A 19,214-nucleotide genomic window follows, 5' to 3' on the forward strand; every position below is an offset into this window, starting at 1 on the left:
GCTCAAAAATGAAATTGGTCCTCCACCACAGTTGTAGGTTGTCAGAACAATTCGAGCCAAGGAGGAGGCCGAGGCCGAGGCCACCACTGAAGACAATGGATCCAATGCAGTAGATGGGCAAGGCATTCAAAGCCTGCCGCAGATTAGGCTCACGCAAAAAACAAAAGCCAGCATCCGCATTCACTACCATTCAACAACCAGAGGAGAGATAAGAGATTCGCAGATTGCAATGTAGTAGAAGTACCAATAACACAGTAACAAAACATAAGCCAAATGTTTTACAGACAAGGCGGAGAGAGGAAACAAGTCAATTCCCGAACCAAGAGACCCTTCCGTTGCTAGTGGGAAGGATCACGAATGGTTCGCTCTTGACTCCTCCTCTCCTTCCTTCATCTTCTCTTTTGCATTACAGTCTGCTTTAAACAAGTCTTGGAACAAAGTCTACGACGAATCGCACGCTCAAACTAATTAAGTACTCTCATTATTACAAAATCAAAAGAAGATACCTTCACAGTCTTTGACTTTCTGAGCAGGGGGGAGGAGGGAGAGTAGCAGCAAGAACCGCATGACCAAAATGCCCTGGGAGCTGATTCTGTTGGTGTTGGTTGGTGCAAGTGAGAGCTTGACAAGACCCTTTCTGGTTGGAGATGGATCACGTTGCCTTCCTTCCCAAAATGATCAAAATGCCCCCAGTGGTTTACTCGAGGGTATTTTTGCCATTTTGAGAGGAGCATGGCGGGAAGAGAGGGGTTTTGTTGTTAGTCTTGTGGGCTCCTGTCAAATCCTCCCTTGCATCTGTGTTGCTAACAGGGATGCTTGAGGTGTTAGCAGGTGGCAAAATAATTGGACTTTGGTCTGCGGCGTGTGCTTCCCTCCACTCCCACCCAGCGACTCTTGCTACTGGTCGGAACCTGCAGGCGCCGGCTCAGTCCGGCCACCTCCGGCACCCTTGAGTGCTGTTGTAATCTGGTGAATGGTGTTGCAGATGTGGCTGTTGATTGCAGTGACGCTTGAGAGGTTGAGCTTGGCTGAAGGCACGGCGCTGGCCAGCACCTGCATGCCGACGGTGAGGAGGCAGCCGGCGGCGGGCTCATCTGCATTGCCAGGACTAGTTTCGCCGTTGCTGGTGGTGTCTGAGCTGGTGGCTCCAGGCGAAGGGCTGGTGGCTGGGAAGATGGCGAAGCCCATGGGGAGTAGAGGGATGTAGGAAGGATCCTCCCCGCTCATTGTGACCTGGATGGCATCCACATCCACGGTTGCAAATACCACCAGGCTTCCACCATCAGGGTGGATGCTGCTCTCCTGCAGCAGGAGCTCCACATTCTGTGATGAGTTGCTTGCAGACTGTGATAGATAGTGGAAGAAATGTCAGCTCTCAACATTTACGAGATGTCAGCATGTTATTAACTGTAAACTGGCAACTTAGTTGATCTTACAAGGAGTACAAAGAAGGAAGTAATCATGGAAAGGCAGTACATCAAATTGCAACATGGAAAGGCAGTACATCAAAACTGATTTAGAACGACTCACTAGACATATAATGTGTACAAGACGCAACATGTATTTCTAAAATTGTCTATTTTCTTTGCATCTAAAAGCTCTTATAGCAAATTAGATGAACTGTGAGCGTAATGCCAGCACATAAACGAATCTAAAAGTTTTTGTACTAGCAAATTACAGTGATGCATGTGACCAGCCTGTGCCTAGACCGCACAAATATCATTTAATGTGGTACCTTGAGCAGCCAGTGTTAATTTATTGTCCTTGGTATTGGTAGGAAACGTTAAGTTATTTGAACCACTATCAAAATGTTGGTATTGGTAGTAAACAGTAAGTTACTAGAAGCACTATCAAAATGAATAGCAGTTACTGCAGCTATTGAAAAACTCTTGCTAATTTTTTGGCATTTTTGCTGTAGAAAGCATTAAAACATCATATACTTTCCTCTACATGGTCAGTATGATTTAGGAGGTGATAAATTGTGATTATACTCGTTTGGCATAGATACTAAGTACACTTGAAGTTCTAGTTACCAAAGAAAGAGTTACATTATTGAGTGTCCCCAAAGGAGCGAATTTGTGGCCTCTTGGTGTACACGGCTTTTTATTCAAGTACAAAGGAAATCCAGCATTCAGAACATGTGACGACCGGAAAGAGTACTTACATTTATGCGAAGAAGAGAAATGCAGTTCCTTGGGTGTGATCCATTTGCAATATGTGCCACCTCATGAAGTGAGCCCCCAGTTGACAAAATCTCAAGCTGCAAAAGCATGACACGCATCACGGAACTGATAAAAACTAAATAATTTTTTGGAATAAAGAAGATAACCAAAACTAACAACGATTACAACATTTGAGAAGGTAATATAGACCATCGCTACCTGACAGCGCTGTTGCTCGTCTGCAAGAAGCTCAAACACCTGTTGATGGCTGAAAGGAAGCCAGCTTGTGGAGACCGCAGTGAGGATGACACCGCTGGGCTGCCCTGGCTCAGTATTCTTCCTTGTTGTAATCCGGACTGTGTCTTCAGTAGAATCAGATAGCGCCGTCCAAGACTGGCTCCCAGATGCACTTATGTTAGCACAGAAGGCGGTGATCATCCTTTGAGACAGCTTCATCATATTTGTCCTCGCCTCAGGGGTGCGGATAACTGGGATTAGGATATAGAAATCAATACGATTAGGCTCTTGTGAAGATGGATAAATATCGATAAAACCCAGCACATAACTGATAAAAGTGGTAAGTACAACCAGTGTAAAGATCCCAAGAGAATGGCTGAAATTGCAGCACTCGAGTATAAACAAGTAAACGACCATGTACACATATATTGCTACGATCTTCCTTCCAAATAATACGATGATGACACATAAAAGGACATGTAGTTTTAAAGAAGCAACTAAGCACTGGCCCTCTGAGGCAAAACGTCGAACACTTGACAGGCGGGCAGGCAAGAACCATCACAGTACTCCACAAAACCAAGCATAGAAATACATGGCGAAATCGACCGGTTTAGGGATATCTAGACTCGGCATCTCAATTCACAAGCAGGATGAACATCAATCGGATGAAATGCAAGCAGCAGAGTGAAGGCATGCCGTGCGATGCGATCGACGCGGTGCAGGGTGGTCCTTACCTCCTTGGTCAGCGATGCTGCGGGCGAGCTCGCTGGCGAGGCGCTCGCACTGGCGCTGGAGGACGGAGACCCACCTGGTGGCCCCGAACGCGGCGCCGCCGGCGACGTGGTCCTTGAAAACCGGCTGCAGGGGCTTCTCCTCCCCCACCACCTCCATGTGCTCCACCCACACCACCTGCGTCAATCCACGTGTCAGAGCTCAGTCCATGCATGTCATGCCACGTCACACATGCAAGATGCATGCATTGGGCCTTTGGAGGGAGGCGGTGCGTACCCTGGAGTAGCCATTGGGGGCGTCCTGGATGATGCAGCCGGAGGGCCGCCGGCGGCACCGGACCAGCGAGCTGGTCTGCTGCTGCTGCTGCTGCTGCTGCTGCAGAAGCTCCTCCTGGAAGCCGTCCGCTGGGAAGTCGACGATGGACCAGGTGCCCTCGTCGGCGTTGTGCACGCAGTACCGGAAGAAGACCACCTCTCGCACCGGCACTAGAGGAGACAGGAACTGCATCTCCGCTTGCATCTGCATGCGTACGTTCATCAGCGAACCAATCAACTTCTAAATCGATCGATGCATGCATCTACTCCTGAATCGATGTGGTAGTAAATGGGGTGGTTACCAAGATGAGAGATCCACTGCTGAGATGGCCAGAAGCAGCGCCATGGTGTATGACCTGAATGGTCCTTGCCTTGCACACGATCGAAGGGAACAGCTCCATCCACTTGTTCTGCACGCATGCGCGGGTGATCTCAAGTTAATCAGACGTACGTGCGCAATGGAAGAAAATGAAGTAATTTGATCAAGATGGAAGTTGATGAACTGTACTCACCGCGTCGAGGAAGGCGTCGACCAATGTGATGCTGTTCATGATGACGACGGCACTGTCGCGCGTCCCTTCAGTCCTGGCCGCGTGGGCGACGTCAGCCTGTTGCTGCTTCCCGGAGTCGATGGGCCAGCTGAGCATCCGCGCATGCTCCTCGGCGTCCATGACCTCGCCGGACGAGGGACCGGCGCCGCGGCGGCGCGCCCAGAGCTGCTCGCTGGTGCGACACATCTTGATGAGGTGGTCGGCGGCCGTTGATGCGAGCTCCATCACCAGCTGTTTGTCCTGCTCCTGGACGACAACGGGCGTCATTGGGCCCTGCAAGTATGACGCCGTCGCCGCGATGCCGTGCCCGCCGCTGGCCATCTGTTGCGGCAAGGCCATGAGGTCCATGGCGCCGTGCTGCTGCTCGGCGCAGTCGGCGAAGTGCCGGGAGTACACGTTCATGTCGAGGTCCAGGGGCGGCATGAGCACCGGCGGCGGCGCCGACATGCAGCTCAGCGCTGAAGCCGACGACATGCCAGGCTGGCGCCCGCCACCGTACCTGCTGGCGATGCACGCCAAGCGGTCCAGCTGCAACCATCCGACGCGCAAAACACGGACGTACACCATTAGCCCGTGTGAAGAACAACTCGATGTAGTACATTACAGTAACACTAGCAGGCATTAATTAGCTAGGGTTTAAGCAAGTGGCAAAAACGTACGCACCTCGTCTTTGAGGCGTGCGTTCTCGATGCGGAGGTTCTGCTCCTCGTAGGACATATCACCAATGACGGCGGCGTGGCCGCAGCTGGGGCAGACGACGTTGCGGATGGCAGCCTGGAGGCGGTAGTTGTCTGTCTTGAGTGACTCATTCTCGGCGCGGAGGATGACGTTGTCGGCGCGGTCCTGCTGCGCCTTCATCTGCGTGCGCCGGTTCTGGAACCAGAACTTGACCTGCCGGGGCTTCAGCCCCAGCTCCTGGCTCAGCTTCAGCCGCTGCTTGTCGTCCGGGTGCGGGCACTCCTTGAACAGCCTGCATGAAAGCATCCATACGCGCGCATCAGTCATATTACTAATTCAGGAAGATTTTCATCATTAAGATCGAGGTTTGGTTCTTATTTCTTACGCCTCCATCTGCTGGATCTGGTGCGCAGTGTGGCGATGGTAGCGCTTCTTCTTCCCGTTGCCGTTCGACGCCGCCGCGGCCGCCGACGAGGAGGGGTGGTGCTCGGCGCCTGCACCGTCCGGCTCGCTGTGCTGCGGCTTCTGGTCCCTGTCGTCGTCGACGTCGACGAAGCTGAGCAGACCGTCCAGGTGGCCGCTGCCGGAGCCGCCGCTGAGCTCCATCTCCATGTCTAGGTCCAACTCCTCGTCCTTTGCCATGTGAAGCCCGCCCATGACGCCCTCCTCTTTCTGAGAAGACAGCCCAGCAGCAAAAAGAAACACATTTATTAATTTTCTTCGCATGCATATGCAGGCAACAGACAAGATGAAGACGAAGGCGAAGCACTTACGGGTATCAAGTTGGTGGAGAAGTGGTGATGAAAGGGCATGGCGGAAGAGTTAGACATGAAGCCGGCGAGCGCGCCCGGGTTGGGCATGAGCGGCGAGGCGAAGAGCGCATCGGCGGAGGAGCCGCCCGCGGCCATGGCCGCCATGGACGAGAGAACCTGGCAGTCCCCAAACATGGTTCTTCTTCCTTAACTCCTCGACCGACCGACCGACCGACCAAGGAGAAGGAAGGAGGAGCACCTGGCTGCAGCGACCTGCAGTGGTTCACCGTAAGATGGAGTAAAAACCAAGGTGAGGACGAAGCATGGTAGAGATGGAGAGGGCGGTGGTACAGGGCGGAGGGGGAAGAAGATTTAGCGGGGGAGTAGTAAAGGGAAAGATTTGGAGGAGGAAGAGGAGGAAGAGATGGGTGGGTGAAAGCGGAGGGGCGAGGGACAAGGAGAAGTAAATGGCGGTAGTAAATACCCTGTCGGTTGTTCTGTGCCTCGCCTGAGCGCCTGTCTCCCCTCCCCAGCCCGGCCCCGGCAGTCCCTCGAGGTCGGAGGTCGACGGAGACGGGGAAGATGAACTCGGCTCGATCTCTCCTCCCTCGCTCGCCTTTATTCTCGCGACGCAGCAGGAGAGGAGAGGAGTGAGCGGAGCGGAGGTGGGAGGGGAGGGCACACTGTCCGCTACGACTCCACGCCCCCTCTTGCTTTGACCTAATAGCAAAGAACAAACGAGTGACGGGAGCGGGCCAGCTGGCCAGTCTCACTGACAGTGCAGCCCCAGCGTTGAAACCGCGTGGGCGGGCCCCACGTGGCAGCGACCCTGCGCCAGAGCGTGCCTCGGGGAGACGCCCGTGACGTGAGTGACCAGCGAAACGATTCCCACGCCGGGGCGGGGCCCGCGGGCCAGGAGAGGCGGAGGCGTGAAAAAATGGAAAAAGGAAAGCCGAATATAGGGGATTTAATGCGGGTAATTACGGGCCGGATTACAGCGGGGGGCGAGGAGTAAATGCCCGCCTTAACTGCGCACAGTAACGGACGCGCGAGCGCGCGGGCCGGGCCGGCGCCGTGAACCCGCCCGTCTTTCCGTCCCACCGCCTCGCCTGAGCACAGTAACGGACGGACTGACTCGCCGCGCTCTCGTCGTCGTCGTTCTGACGGAGAGAGAGGTCAACACGTCTCCTCCCCGCCCCCGCTTCCCGCGTGCGTTACGGATAGGCCAAGGCCGAGCCGCGCGCTCTCGCCCTCCGGTCCGTCCGTCCGTCCGATGACGGCGGATCCGTCCATGGGGAGGCTGCCGCGTTACGGCGCGCCTCGGGCATGGCGCCCATGTGTCGTGTTCACGTACTCCTGCTGTGCTGCGTGCATGCCCGGCCCGCAGTGGTCGACGTACGTTACTGTTGCGCGCGGTAACGTACGCGTACGCGCGGGTGGCGAGCAAAAAAGGTTTTTGCATGCGTTCTCGTCACAGTTAATGCTGGCCGGCGTACCGCCCGGGCGCTGCTGCTCGGCAATCGCCGCGATCTTCTCTCGACCGTGCGATCTGTCCGGATCGCCGTATGCTACACAGTTCTTCTTCTTCCTCATGCACGCATATCGCCAAGAGACGGTTTGGTCACGTTTCTTTAGTTCTCTATATAGACTAGATAACACATTTTCTTTTGGCGTGTATAAAATGCGGCGAACTGGTTCGATCTTGCAATGCTGCATGCCCACGAGAGGAGAGCAAGCAAGCGTGCAAGACGAAGATCGAGAAGGAATTCCGTCGATCCATCGATCGATATATCATGCATGGGAGACTGCGAGTGGCGCAGTGGGGGAGATGTATGGCTGGGAGTATCGTGGGAGCGCAGGACAAGCTGATCTCCAATGAATGCCGGCAATGTTGGCACACAGTGACACTGGAAATAGCTAGACCTTGGCCTCTGTTGCCCTGTTGGGGAGTACGTACACACATTCACCCATTATTGAACTGCAAAACACATTTACTACCACCATGTGAGACTGCCCTAGCTTGCCTAGCTTGGACATCAACTGCCGCTGCCTCCGGTTCAACCACCTTAACTACCACGCACAGCTCAACTTTCCCTTCTTACTTTCTCCGGTAACCTGGCTAATTAGCTTCGGACATAATACACACATGCGGGTGCAGTTTCCTTCATTGAGCTGCATTATAAGGGCATCTCCGATGTAATATATGTACTGTATTCACAAGCACGCAATTAGATAATTTACTCCTCATGTTCGCTTCTGCTCACGCGACTCACCTCCCCCTACACTCCATAGCCGCCCCCCACCGCAACCGCCCCAGCCACGACCCATCTAGCCACCCCCATGCCTCGCCGGCGCGGATCTAAGGGAGCGCCGCGGCCGACGAAGCCGCGGCAGGATGTGGAGCTACCTCTGATGCACCTTCCTTATATATATCAAGCGTTTCCCCGGATGTTACACCCGTTTGGATCCGCGTCGCCGGAGATGCTGGAGGCCACGAGGGCGAGGAGATGTAAACATAGGGCGGAGAGGATCTACGGCGATATCATGTCATGGACATGAGGGAGTGGAAGGATGTGAAGAAAGACATGGAGGCGGATCCGATCTCGCGGTCCAGATGGAAAAGGTATGTCGAAGTTTGCAGGAATTAGGCGGATCGAGAGCTGAGGAATTTTGCTCGGAGGATTTACTTCGAGGGCACGGAGTTGGAGCGGGCCAGGATGCTGCTGCCATCCGCGCCGCCGGTGACATTTGTAACATGGGCGAAGCTGGAGGCGAAATAGGAAGATCCACAGTGCAGTGCAAGGTGGGAGTGTGTGGTGGGTTTGATGCCCACCAAAGTTCCATCGCCGCCAAAGCCTGTGGATCTGCTGCCCTTCCTCTCGCCCAAACCGGCGATGGACTGAGAGCACCACAGCAGGGTGGGGGCTGATGTAGTGATTTGTGGGTTGCCTCGCCTGGGAGGGGTGGCGCGGCAGATCCTCCGCCTTCCATAATGGGTGGACGCTTTTGGAGGTTGTGTGATGTGGAAGAAAAAGAGTTGGGCTCAGAGGATGAGGAAGATATAGTTGTTGTTGCTCCTCAACCTGCTACTTTTGGGGACGCTTTGCCGCAAGCTAAGAGGATGAAGAAGAAGAAGGATGCTCGTAGTCAGGGGAGATCTTTGGACTTGTTGGCTAGCAACCTGAAGCGTAATCGAGACACAAATAGATGAGATGCACCAATTCTGCCAGAGTTCAGGTACGTACACTCACCTGCAAGTCGCAGGACTGTATCACCCGTTGTTCATTGTCAGAATTCAGTTAGTAGTTGTAGTAATTGGTTTCAGAAATTCAGGAGGGAAACTTTTTTTTGCGAGAGAATTCAGGAGGGAAACTATAGATGTAGGCAATGCCGATGAGCCAAACTGGCTACCTAGAGGGAGAAATGGCAAATTTATACCCAGTAACCTATAGGCTCACCAGGGTGCCGGTTACCTCTCGTTCTCCGGCAAGGTAGATTGGGGATACATGGGATGATATTGTGCTGAGAGGGGAAAATTTTATTTCCATTCGTAATGTGGACCATTTTGTGCTTGCGGGCAGGTGGGATGGGCTAGAGAGAGGTCGGGAGAGCACGTGGGTGATGGGGGTGGGGTCGTTGGGGAGAAACAAACCACCAACCCTAATCCTTCCTTGAGATCGAACCTTTCCCATCTCTGGTGCCTCCGCCCAGCTGTCCCGACGAACTCAGTGGGTGAAAAAAAATCTGATGGGAGATCGCTTTGGATTTGATCGTGGAGGGGAAAGAATGTATGGTGGTGGGGGAAGAGGGATAGGGGTCGATAGGAATTATCATGAGTACAACTACAATCAACAATTCCAGCCATGTCTCCCTCCCAGAAATTTCCAAAACAACATTTTCTAGAACAACTACTATCCTCCAAGAGATCAAAGCTATCAGGACAAAGGTTTTGAGGCGTGTTTTCATGGAGGCAATGCTCAGTATCAACGCTAGCCGCCAATGCAGGGGGTTATACTGGCTCCAATCCTACGTTGTCCATCATTCAGGGGTTGTGGCATCCTCATATTCAAAGAACACTAGAGAGCAAGGGTGAGTAAGTGCTGGTAAGGCATCAGATCAGACTAAATCTAGCTCGGCAGGTGGGGGTGTTACTAGGGATGGAAATTTTCCGCGTGCTTCTTCTGGTAAAGTTGTGCCCTTGGAGAAAATTGTTTGTCACAAATATGGAGTCAAAGGTGATAGCTCAAAAGGATGTGAGGTTAAAGTTAAGTGTGTCATCTGCTCAAAGGATTCACATATTTCAAACTTTTGTGCTTGGCTTCATCAGAAGAAACCAGTTGCCGCTCTGGTGGGTTTTGGAGGTGAAGGGCTTGGCTGTTTCATTTCTGAACATGTCAAAGATCTTGGGTCCAGTGAAAATAATGACGCAGTGGCTTTGGTGAGACGTAGGGAAGGTTCAGATGTTAACTTGTATGTTGAACAGTTGGTTAGGTGCTTAGCCAAAACATACCCATGGAGATGGGATTGAAAGCTAAGAAGGTCACTGAGACAACCTTTTTGGTAAACTATCCTTCTATGGCCAAGATAAATGAAGCTGTTATATATGACTGGGTGCCTTTGAAGGGTGGAACCATTATGGTTAATGCCAAAATTTGTAATGATGACTCCCTGGCAACGGGAAGTATGTATGTGGTTTGGGTTACCTTCAAGGAATCTTCCTGGTCAGGATAAAAGTAGTTGTAGTAGATCATAATAAAATCCCAAGGTGGACTAAGCTCACTACCCCAATGTTGATGGTATATAGAATTTTCTTTGAACTACCTAGATAATATTGTGGAAGAAGGATGGATGAAATATGAGAATGGATTGTCTCAATGTTTTGAAGATTGGATGGATTTCCAAGAGGAGGAGGATCTTTTAAGAGACCCCAAAAAAGCTAAGACAAGTGAGGGTGATGTAGCGGTAAATACAGTTTGTGCTAGTACCAGAACTAAAATGACTCTGGAGCAGAGAGAGGCTTAAATCAAAGCTCAAAATGAAGTGGATCTTGCTTAGTGCCAAAAATTAAATGATGTGACAGAAAGGGGAAAATGCAATTTCAGATTCTGCCTCGGTGAATGTTGGATAAAATTTGGTAGATGCGGAAAGAGTACAGTTATCTGATGATGAGATATAAAAAAAGGAGAATGGCTCCCAATCTATCAGCTTAGGATAGAAAACTGGATCTCTCTGGATAATGTGCAAGAAACTCAGGTTGCAGGAATTCAAAGGAACAAAGAAAATGAGGTGGATGGTCAGAGATACTGTGGGAGAATTGCATGAAAACACAATGATGATATACCAATGCTGGACATGGCTATGGCTTTAGCTAGAGCAAAAAACCTGCCTGGACGTGAAGGTATGAACACGAGTACTTCACTTTCTGACCTTAACACTAACAATGCTAGTTTGATTGAGATGATATGGCTACTTGGTGGACTTGTGTATCTCTTTAGACTTGACTGAGCATAATCTGGGTTGGATAAAAAGTAGCGAGAAAGCTAGGTTGGAATTATTTCTAGCTAGTAAAAGGAAAAAATAAACAAAAAGTCTGAACGAGAGATCCTAAAGCCTGAGGATTTGGACTCTATTCTGATGAAAATGATGAATAAGAGTGATGAGGAAGAGGGAGAAGGTGAAACACAGGAAACGTCAAGTGTTGAGTGGGCTGATTTTAGGGGGCTTTTAGATTGGCTAACAGACCTACTTTTGAGGTTGTTGTTGGGGAACGTTGCAGAAAATAAAAAAAATTCCTACGGTTTCACCAAGATCCATCTATGAGTTCATCTAAGCAACGAGTGAAAGGGGAGATGCATCTACATACCACTTTGTAGATCACGAGCGGAAGCGTTCAAAAGAACGGGGTTGAAGTAGTCGTTCTCGTCGTGATTCTATCACCGGAGATCCTAGCGCCGAACGGACGGCACCTCCGCGTTCAACACACGTACGGTCAGCATGACGTCTCCTCCGTCTTGATCCAGCAAGGGGGAAGGAGAGGTTGATGATGATCCAGCAGCACGACGGCGTGGTGGTGGATGCAGCAAAACTCCGGCAGGGCTTCGCCAAGCTGCTGCGGGAGGAGGACGAGGTGTAGCAGGGGGAGGGAGGCGCCAAGACTTGGGTGTCCCTGCCCTCCCCCCTGCCCTCCTTTATATAGGCCCCCAGGGAGGGCGCCGGCCCTGGGAGATCAATCTCCCAAGGGGGGCGGCGGCCAAGGGGGGGTGGAGTGCCCCCCAAGGCAAGTGGTGCGTCCCCCCCCCCCACCTAGGGTTTCCAACCCTAGGCACAGGGGGGCCCAAGGGGGGCGCACCAGCCCACTAGGGGCTGGTTCCCCTCCCACTTCAGCCCACGGGGCCCTCCGGGATAGGTGGCCCCACCCGATGGACCCCCGGGACCCTTCCGGTGGTCCCGGTACAATACCGGGTGACCCCGAAACTTTTCCGATGGCCGAAACAGCACTTCCTATATAGTTTTCTTTACCTCCGGACCATTCCGGAACTCCTCGTGATGTCCGGGATCTCATCCGGGACTCCGAACAACATTCAGTTTGCTGCATACTCATATTCATACAACCCTAGCGTCACCGAACCTTAAGTGTGTAGACCCTACGGGTTCGGGAGACATGCAGACATGACCGAGACGGCTCTCCGGTCAATAACCAACAGCGGGATCTGGATACCCATGTTGGCTCCCACATACTCCTCGATGATCTCATCGGATGAACCACGATGTCGAGGGTTCAAGCAACCCTGTATACTATTCCCTTTGTCAGACGGTATGTTACTTGCCCGAGACTCGATCGTCGGTATCCCAATACCTCGTTCAATTTCATTACCGGCAAGTCACTTTACTCGTACCGTAATGCATGATCCCGTGACCAGACACTTGGTCACTTTGAGCTCATTATGATGATGCACTACCGAGTGGGCCCAGTGATACCTCTCCGTTATACGGAGTGACAAATCCCAATCTCGATCCGTGTCAACCCAACAGACATTTTCGGAGATACCTGTAGTGCACCTTTATAGTCACCCAGTTACATTGTGACGTTTGGTACACCCAAAGCACTTCTACGGTATCCGGGAGTTACACGATCTCATGGTCTAAGGAAAAGATACTTGACATTGGAAAAGCTCTAGCAAAACAAACTACACGATCTTGTGCTATGCTTAGGATTGGGTCTTGTCCATCACATCATTCTTCTAATGATGTGATCCCGTTGTCAATGACATCTAATGTCCATAGTCAGGAAACCATGACTATCTGTTGACCAACGAGCTAGTCAACTAGAGGCTTACTAGGGACGTATTGTGGTCTATGTATTCACACGTGTATTACGATTTCCGGATAATACAATTATAGCATGAATAAAAGACAATTATCATGAACAAGGAAATATAATAATAATCCATTTATTATTGCCTCTAGGGCATATTTCCAACAGTCTCCCACTTGCACTAGAGTCAATAATCTAGTTACATTGTGATGAATCAAACACCCATAGAGTTCTGGTGTTGATCATGTTTTGCTCGCGAGAGAGGTTTAGTCAACGGATCTGCGACATTCAGATCCGTATGTACTTTGCAAATATCTATGTCTCCATCTTGAACATTTTCACGGATGGAGTTGAAGTGACGCTTGATGTGCCTGCTCTTCTTGTGAAACCTGGGCTCCTTGGCAAGGGCAATAGCTCCAGTGTTGTCACAGAAGAGTTTGATCGGCCCCGACGCATTGGGTATGACTCCTAGGTCGGTGATGAACTCCTTCACCCAAATTGCTTCATGCGCTGCCTCCGAGGCTGCCATGTACTCCGCTTCACATGTAGATCCCGCCACGACGCTCTGTTTGCAACTGCACCAGCTTACTGCTCCACCATTCAACATATACACGTATCCGGTTTGTGACTTAGAGTCATCCAGATCTGTGTTAAAGCTAGCATCGACGTAACCCTTTACGACGAGCTCTTCGTCACCTCCATAAACGAGAAACATGTCCTTAGTCTTTTTCAGGTACTTCAGGATATTCTTGACCGCTGTCCAGTGTTCCTTGCCGGGATTAGTTTGGTACCTACCTACCAAACTTACGGCAAGGTTTACATCAGGTCTGGTACACAGCATGGCATACATAATAGATCCTATGGCTGAGGCATAGGGGATGACACTCATCTCTTCTTTATCTTTTGCCGTGGTCGGGCATTGAGCCGAGCTCAATCTCACACCTTGCAGTACAGGCAAGAACCCTTTCTTGGACTGATCCATTTTTAACTTCTTCAAAATCTTATCAAGGTATGTGCTTTGTGAAAGACCTATGAGGCGTCTTGATCTATCCCTATAGATCTTGATGCCTAATATGTAAGCAGCTTCTCCAAGGTCCTTCATTGAAAAACACTTATTCAAGTAGGCCTTAATGCTGTTCAAGAATTCTATATCATTTCCCGTCAAAAGTATGTCATCTACATATAATATGAGAAATGCTACAGAGCTCCCACTCACTTTCTTGTAAACACAACCTTCTCCATAAGTCTGCATAAACCCAAACGCTTTGATCATCTCATCAAAGCGAATGTTCCAACTCCGAGATGCTTGCACCAGCCCATAAATGGATCGCTGGAGCTTGCATACTTTGTTAGAATTCTTAGGATCGACAAAACCCTCCGTCTGCATCATATACAGTTCTTCCTTAAGATGCCCGTTAAGGAATGCCATTTTGACGTCCATCTGCCATATCTCATAATCATAGTATGCGGCAATTGCTAACATGATTCGGACGGACTTAAGCTTCGCTACTGGAGAGAAAGTATCATCGTAGTCAATCCCTTGAACTTGCCGATAACCCTTAGCGACAAGTCGAGCTTTATAGATGGTTACATTACCATCCGCGTCCGTCTTCTTCTTAAAGATCCATTTGTTTTCTATCGCTCGCCGATCATCGGGCAAGTTAGTCAAAGTCCATACTTTGTTTTCATACATGGATTCTATCTCGGATTGCATGGCTTCAAGCCATTTGTTGGAATCTGGGCCCGCCATCGCTTCTTCATAGTTCGAAGGTTCACCGTTGTCTAACAACATGATTTCCAGGACAGGGTTGCCATACCACTCTGGTGTGGAACGTGTTCTTGTGGACCTACGAAGTTCAGTAGCAACTTGATCAGAAGTACCTTGATCATCATCATTAATATCCTCTCCAGTCGGTGTAGGCATCACAGGAACGTTTTCCTGAGCTGCACTACTTTCCGGTTCAAGAGGTAGTACTTCATCGAGTTCTATTTTCCTCCCATTTACTCCTTTCGAGAGAAACTCTTTTTCCAGAAAGGATCCGTTCTTGGCAACAAAGATTTTGCCCTCGGATCTTAAGTAGAAGGTATACCCAATGGTTTCCTTAGGGTATCCTATGAAGACGCATTTTTCCGACTTGGGTTCGAGCTTTTCAGGTTGAAGTTTCTTGACATAAGCATCGCATCCCCAAACTTTTAGAAATGACAGCTTAGGTTTCTTCCAAAACCATATTTCATACGATGTCGTTTCAACGGATTTAAACGGTGCCCTATTTAAAGTGAATGTAGCTGTCTCTAGAGCGTATCCCCAAAAAGATAGCGGTAAATCGGTAAGAGACATCATAGATCGCACCATATCCAATAGAGTGCGATTACGACGTTCAGACACAATGTTACGCTGAGGTGTTCCAGGCGGCGTGAGTTGTGAAACGATTCCACATTTTCTTAAGTGTGTACCAAATTCATGACTTAAATATTCTCCTCCATGATCTGATCGTAAGAATTTTATCTTTCGGTCACGTTGATTCTCTACTTCATTCTGAAATTCCTTGAACTTTTCAAAGGTCTCAGACTTGTGTTTCATCAAGTAGACATACCCATATCTACTCAAGTCATCAGTGAGAGTGAGAACATAATGATATCCTCCGCGAGCCTCAACGCTCATTGGACCACACACATCAGTATGTATGATTTCCAATAAGTTGGTTGCTCGCTCCATTGTTCCGGAGAACGGAGTCTTGGTCATTTTGCCCATGAGGCATGGTTCGCATGTGTCAAATGATTCATAATCGAGAGACTCTAAAAGTCCATCAGCATGGAGCTTCTTCATGCGCTTGACACCAATGTGACCAAGGCGGCAGTGCCACAAGTATGTGAGACTATCGTTATCAACTTTATATCTTTTGGTATTCACGCTATGAATATGTGTAACATTACGTTCGAGATTCATTAAGAATAAACCATTGACCATTGGGGCATGACCATAAAACATATCTCTCATATAAATAGAACAACCATTATTCTCGGATTTAAATGAGTAGCCATCTCGTATCAAACGAGATCCAGATACAATGTTCATGCTCAAACTTGGCACTAAATAACAATTATTGAGGTTCATAACTAATTCCATGGGTAAATGTAGAGGTAGCGTGCCGACGGCGATCACATCGACCTTGGAACCATTCCCGACGTGCATCGTCACCTCGTCCTTCGCCAGTCTCCGCTTATTCCGCAGCTCCAGCTGTGAGTTACAAATATGAGCAACGGCACCGGTATCAAATACCCAGGAGTTACTACGAGTACTGGTAAGGTACACATCAATTACATGTATATCACATATACCTTTAGTGTTGCCGGCCTTCTTGTCCGCTAAGTATTTGGGGCAGTTCCGCTTCCAGTGACCCTTCCCCTTGCAATAAAAGCACTCAGTCTCAGGCTTGGGTCCATTCTTTGACTTCTTCCCGGCAACTGGCTTACCGGGCGCGGCAACATCTTTGCCATCCTTCTTGAAGTTCTTCTTACCCTTGCCCTTCTTGAACTTAGTGGTCTTATTGACCATCAACACTTGATGTTCTTTCTTGATTTCAACCTCTGCTGACTTCAGCATTGAGAATACTTCAGGAATGGTCTTCACCATCCCCTGCATATTGTAGTTCAACACAAAGCTCTTGTAGCTCGGTGGGAGCGACTGAAGGATTCTGTCAATGACCGCCTCTTCCGGGAGGTTGATCTCCAGCTGGGACAGACGGTTGTGCAACCCAGACATTTTAAGTATGTGCTCACTGACAGAACTCTTTTCCTCCATCTTACAACTACAGAACTTGTCGGAGACTTCATATCTCTCGACCCGGGCATGAGCTTGGAAAACCATTTTCAGCTCCTCGAACATCTCATATGCTCCGTGCTTCTCAAAACGCTTTTGGAGTCCCGGTTCTAAGATGTAAAGCATGCCGCACTGAACAAGGGAGTAATCATCAGCACGTGATTGCCAAGTGTTCATAACGTCTTGGTTCTCTGGGATGGGTGCTTCACCTAGCGGTGCATCTAGGACATAATCTTTCTTGGCTGCTATGAGGATGATCCTCAGGTTTCGGACCCAGTCCGAATAGTTGCTGCCATCATCTTTCAGCTTGGTTTTCTCTAGGAACGCGTTGAAGTTCATGTTGACATGAGCATTTGCCATTTGATCGACAAGACATATTTTGCAAAGGTTTCAGACTAAGTTCATGATAATTAAGTTCATCTAATCAAATTATTTAATGAACTCCCACTCAGATTAGACATCCCTCTAGTCATCTAAGTGTTACATGATCCGAGTCGACTAGGCCGTGTCCGATCATCACGTGAGACGGACTAGTCATCATCGGTGAACATCTCCATATTGATCGTATCTTCCATACGACTCATGTTTGACCTTTCGGTCTCTGTGTTCCGAGGCCATGTCTGTACATGCTAGGCTCGTCAAGTTAACCCTAAGTGTTCTGCATGTGTAAATCTGTCTTACACCCGTTGTATGTGAACGTAAGGATCTATCACACCCGATCATCACCTGGTGCTTTGAAACGACGAACTTTAGCAACGGTGCACAGTTAGGGGGAACACTTTCTTGAAATTATTATAAGGGATCATCTTATTTACTACCGCCATTCTAAGTAAACAAGATGCATAAAACATAATAAACATCACATGCAATTATATAGTAGTGACATGATATGGCCAATATCATATAGCTCCTTCGATCTCCATCTTCGGGGCTCCATGATCATCTTCGTCACCGGCATGACACCATGATCTCCATCATCATGATCTCCATCATTGTGTCTTCATGAAGTTTGTCACGCCAACGACTACTTCTACTTCTATGGCTAACGCGTTTAGCAATAAAGTAAAGTAATTTACATGACGTTCTTCAATGACACGCAGGTCATACAAAAAATAAAGACAACTCCTATGGCTCCTGTCGGTTGTCATACTCATCGACATGCAAGTCGTGATTCCTATTACAAGAACATGATCTCATACATCACAATATATCATTCATCATTCATCACAACTTCTGGCCATATCACATCACATGACAATTGCTGCAAAAACAAGTTAGACGTCCTCTAATTGTTGTTGCATCTTTTACGTGGCTGCAATTGGGTTCTAGCAAGAACGTTTTATTACCTACGAATAACCATAATGCGATTTTGTCAACTTCTATTTACCCTTCATAAGGACCCTTTTCATCTAATCCGCTCCAACTAAAGTAGGAGAGACAGACACCCGCTAGCCACCTTATGCAGCTAGTGCATGTCAGTCGGTGGAACCTGTCTCACGTAAGCGTACGTGTAAGGTCGGTCCGGGCCGCTTCATCCCACAATACCGCTGAAGCAAGAAAAGACTAGTAGCGGCAAACAAGTTGACAAGATCTACGCCCACAACAAAATTGTGTTCTACTCGTGCAATAGAGAACTACGCATAGACCTAGCTCATGATGCCACTGTTGGGGAACGTTGCAGAAAATAAATTTTTTTCCTACGGTTTCACCAAGATCCATCTATGAGTTCATCTAAGCAACGAGTGAAAGGGGAGATGCATCTACATACCACTTTGTAGATCACGAGCGGAAGCGTTCAAAAGAACGGGGTTGAAGTAGTCGTTCTCGTCGTGATTCTATCACCGGAGATCCTAGCGCCGAACGGACGGCACCTCCGCGTTCAACACACGTACGGTCAGCATGACGTCTCCTCCGTCTTGATCCAGCAAGGGGGAAGGAGAGGTTGATGATGATCCAGCAGCACGACGGCGTGGTGGTGGATGCAGCAGAACTCTGGCAAGGCTTCGCCAAGCTGCTGCGGGAGGAGGACGAGGTGTAGTAGGGGGAGGGAGGCGCCAAGACTTGGGTGTCCCTGCCCTCCCCCCTGCCCTCCTTTATATAGGCCCCCAGGGAGGGCGCCGGCCCTGGGAGATCAATCTCCCAAGGGGGGCGGCGGCCAAGGGGGGGTGGAGTGCCCCCCAAGGCAAGTGGTGCGTCCCCCCCCCCCCCCACCTAGGGTTTCCAACCCTAGGCACAGGGGGGCCCAAGGGGGGCACACCAGCCCACTAGGGGCTGGTTCCCCTCCCACTTCAGCCCACGGGGCCCTCCGGGATAGGTGGCCCCACCCGATGGACCCCCGGGACCCTTCCGGTGGTCCCGGTACAATACCGGGTGACCCCGAAACTTTTCCGATGGCCGAAACAGCACTTCCTATATAGTTTTCTTTACCTCCGGACCATTCCGGAACTCCTCGTGACGTCCGGGATCTCATCCGGGACTCCGAACAACATTCAGTTTGCTGCATACTCATATTCATACAACCCTAGCGTCACCGAACCTTAAGTGTGTAGACCCTACGGGTTCGGGAGACATGCAGACATGACCGAGACGGCTCTCCGGTCAATAACCAACAGCGGGATCTGGATACCCATGTTGGCTCCCACATACTCCTCGA

The 19,214-nt window shown here is 49.8% G+C and overlaps 1 protein-coding gene across 1 annotated transcript; it reads right to left on the reverse strand.

Moving 5' to 3' along the window:
- Positions 1 to 265: 265 nt before the first annotated feature.
- Positions 266 to 6,127, reverse strand: LOC123125908 (homeobox-leucine zipper protein ROC3). The gene is made up of 11 exons (XM_044546352.1): positions 5,911 to 6,127; positions 5,448 to 5,699; positions 5,060 to 5,346; positions 4,660 to 4,966; positions 3,958 to 4,524; positions 3,748 to 3,855; positions 3,408 to 3,650; positions 3,134 to 3,308; positions 2,382 to 2,650; positions 2,165 to 2,260; positions 266 to 1,344 (listed from the first exon to the last, which is right to left on the reverse strand). Exons 2-11 carry the CDS (start codon positions 5,619 to 5,621, stop codon positions 898 to 900), a joined length of 2,673 nt encoding a protein of 890 aa, XP_044402287.1. The 5' UTR covers positions 5,622 to 5,699; positions 5,911 to 6,127; the 3' UTR covers positions 266 to 897.
- Between the last annotated feature and the right edge of the window lie 13,087 nt (positions 6,128 to 19,214).

This window comes from Triticum aestivum, chromosome 1B (genome assembly GCF_018294505.1).
Source record: "Triticum aestivum cultivar Chinese Spring chromosome 1B, IWGSC CS RefSeq v2.1, whole genome shotgun sequence".
NCBI classification, from domain to species: domain Eukaryota; kingdom Viridiplantae; phylum Streptophyta; class Magnoliopsida; order Poales; family Poaceae; genus Triticum; species Triticum aestivum.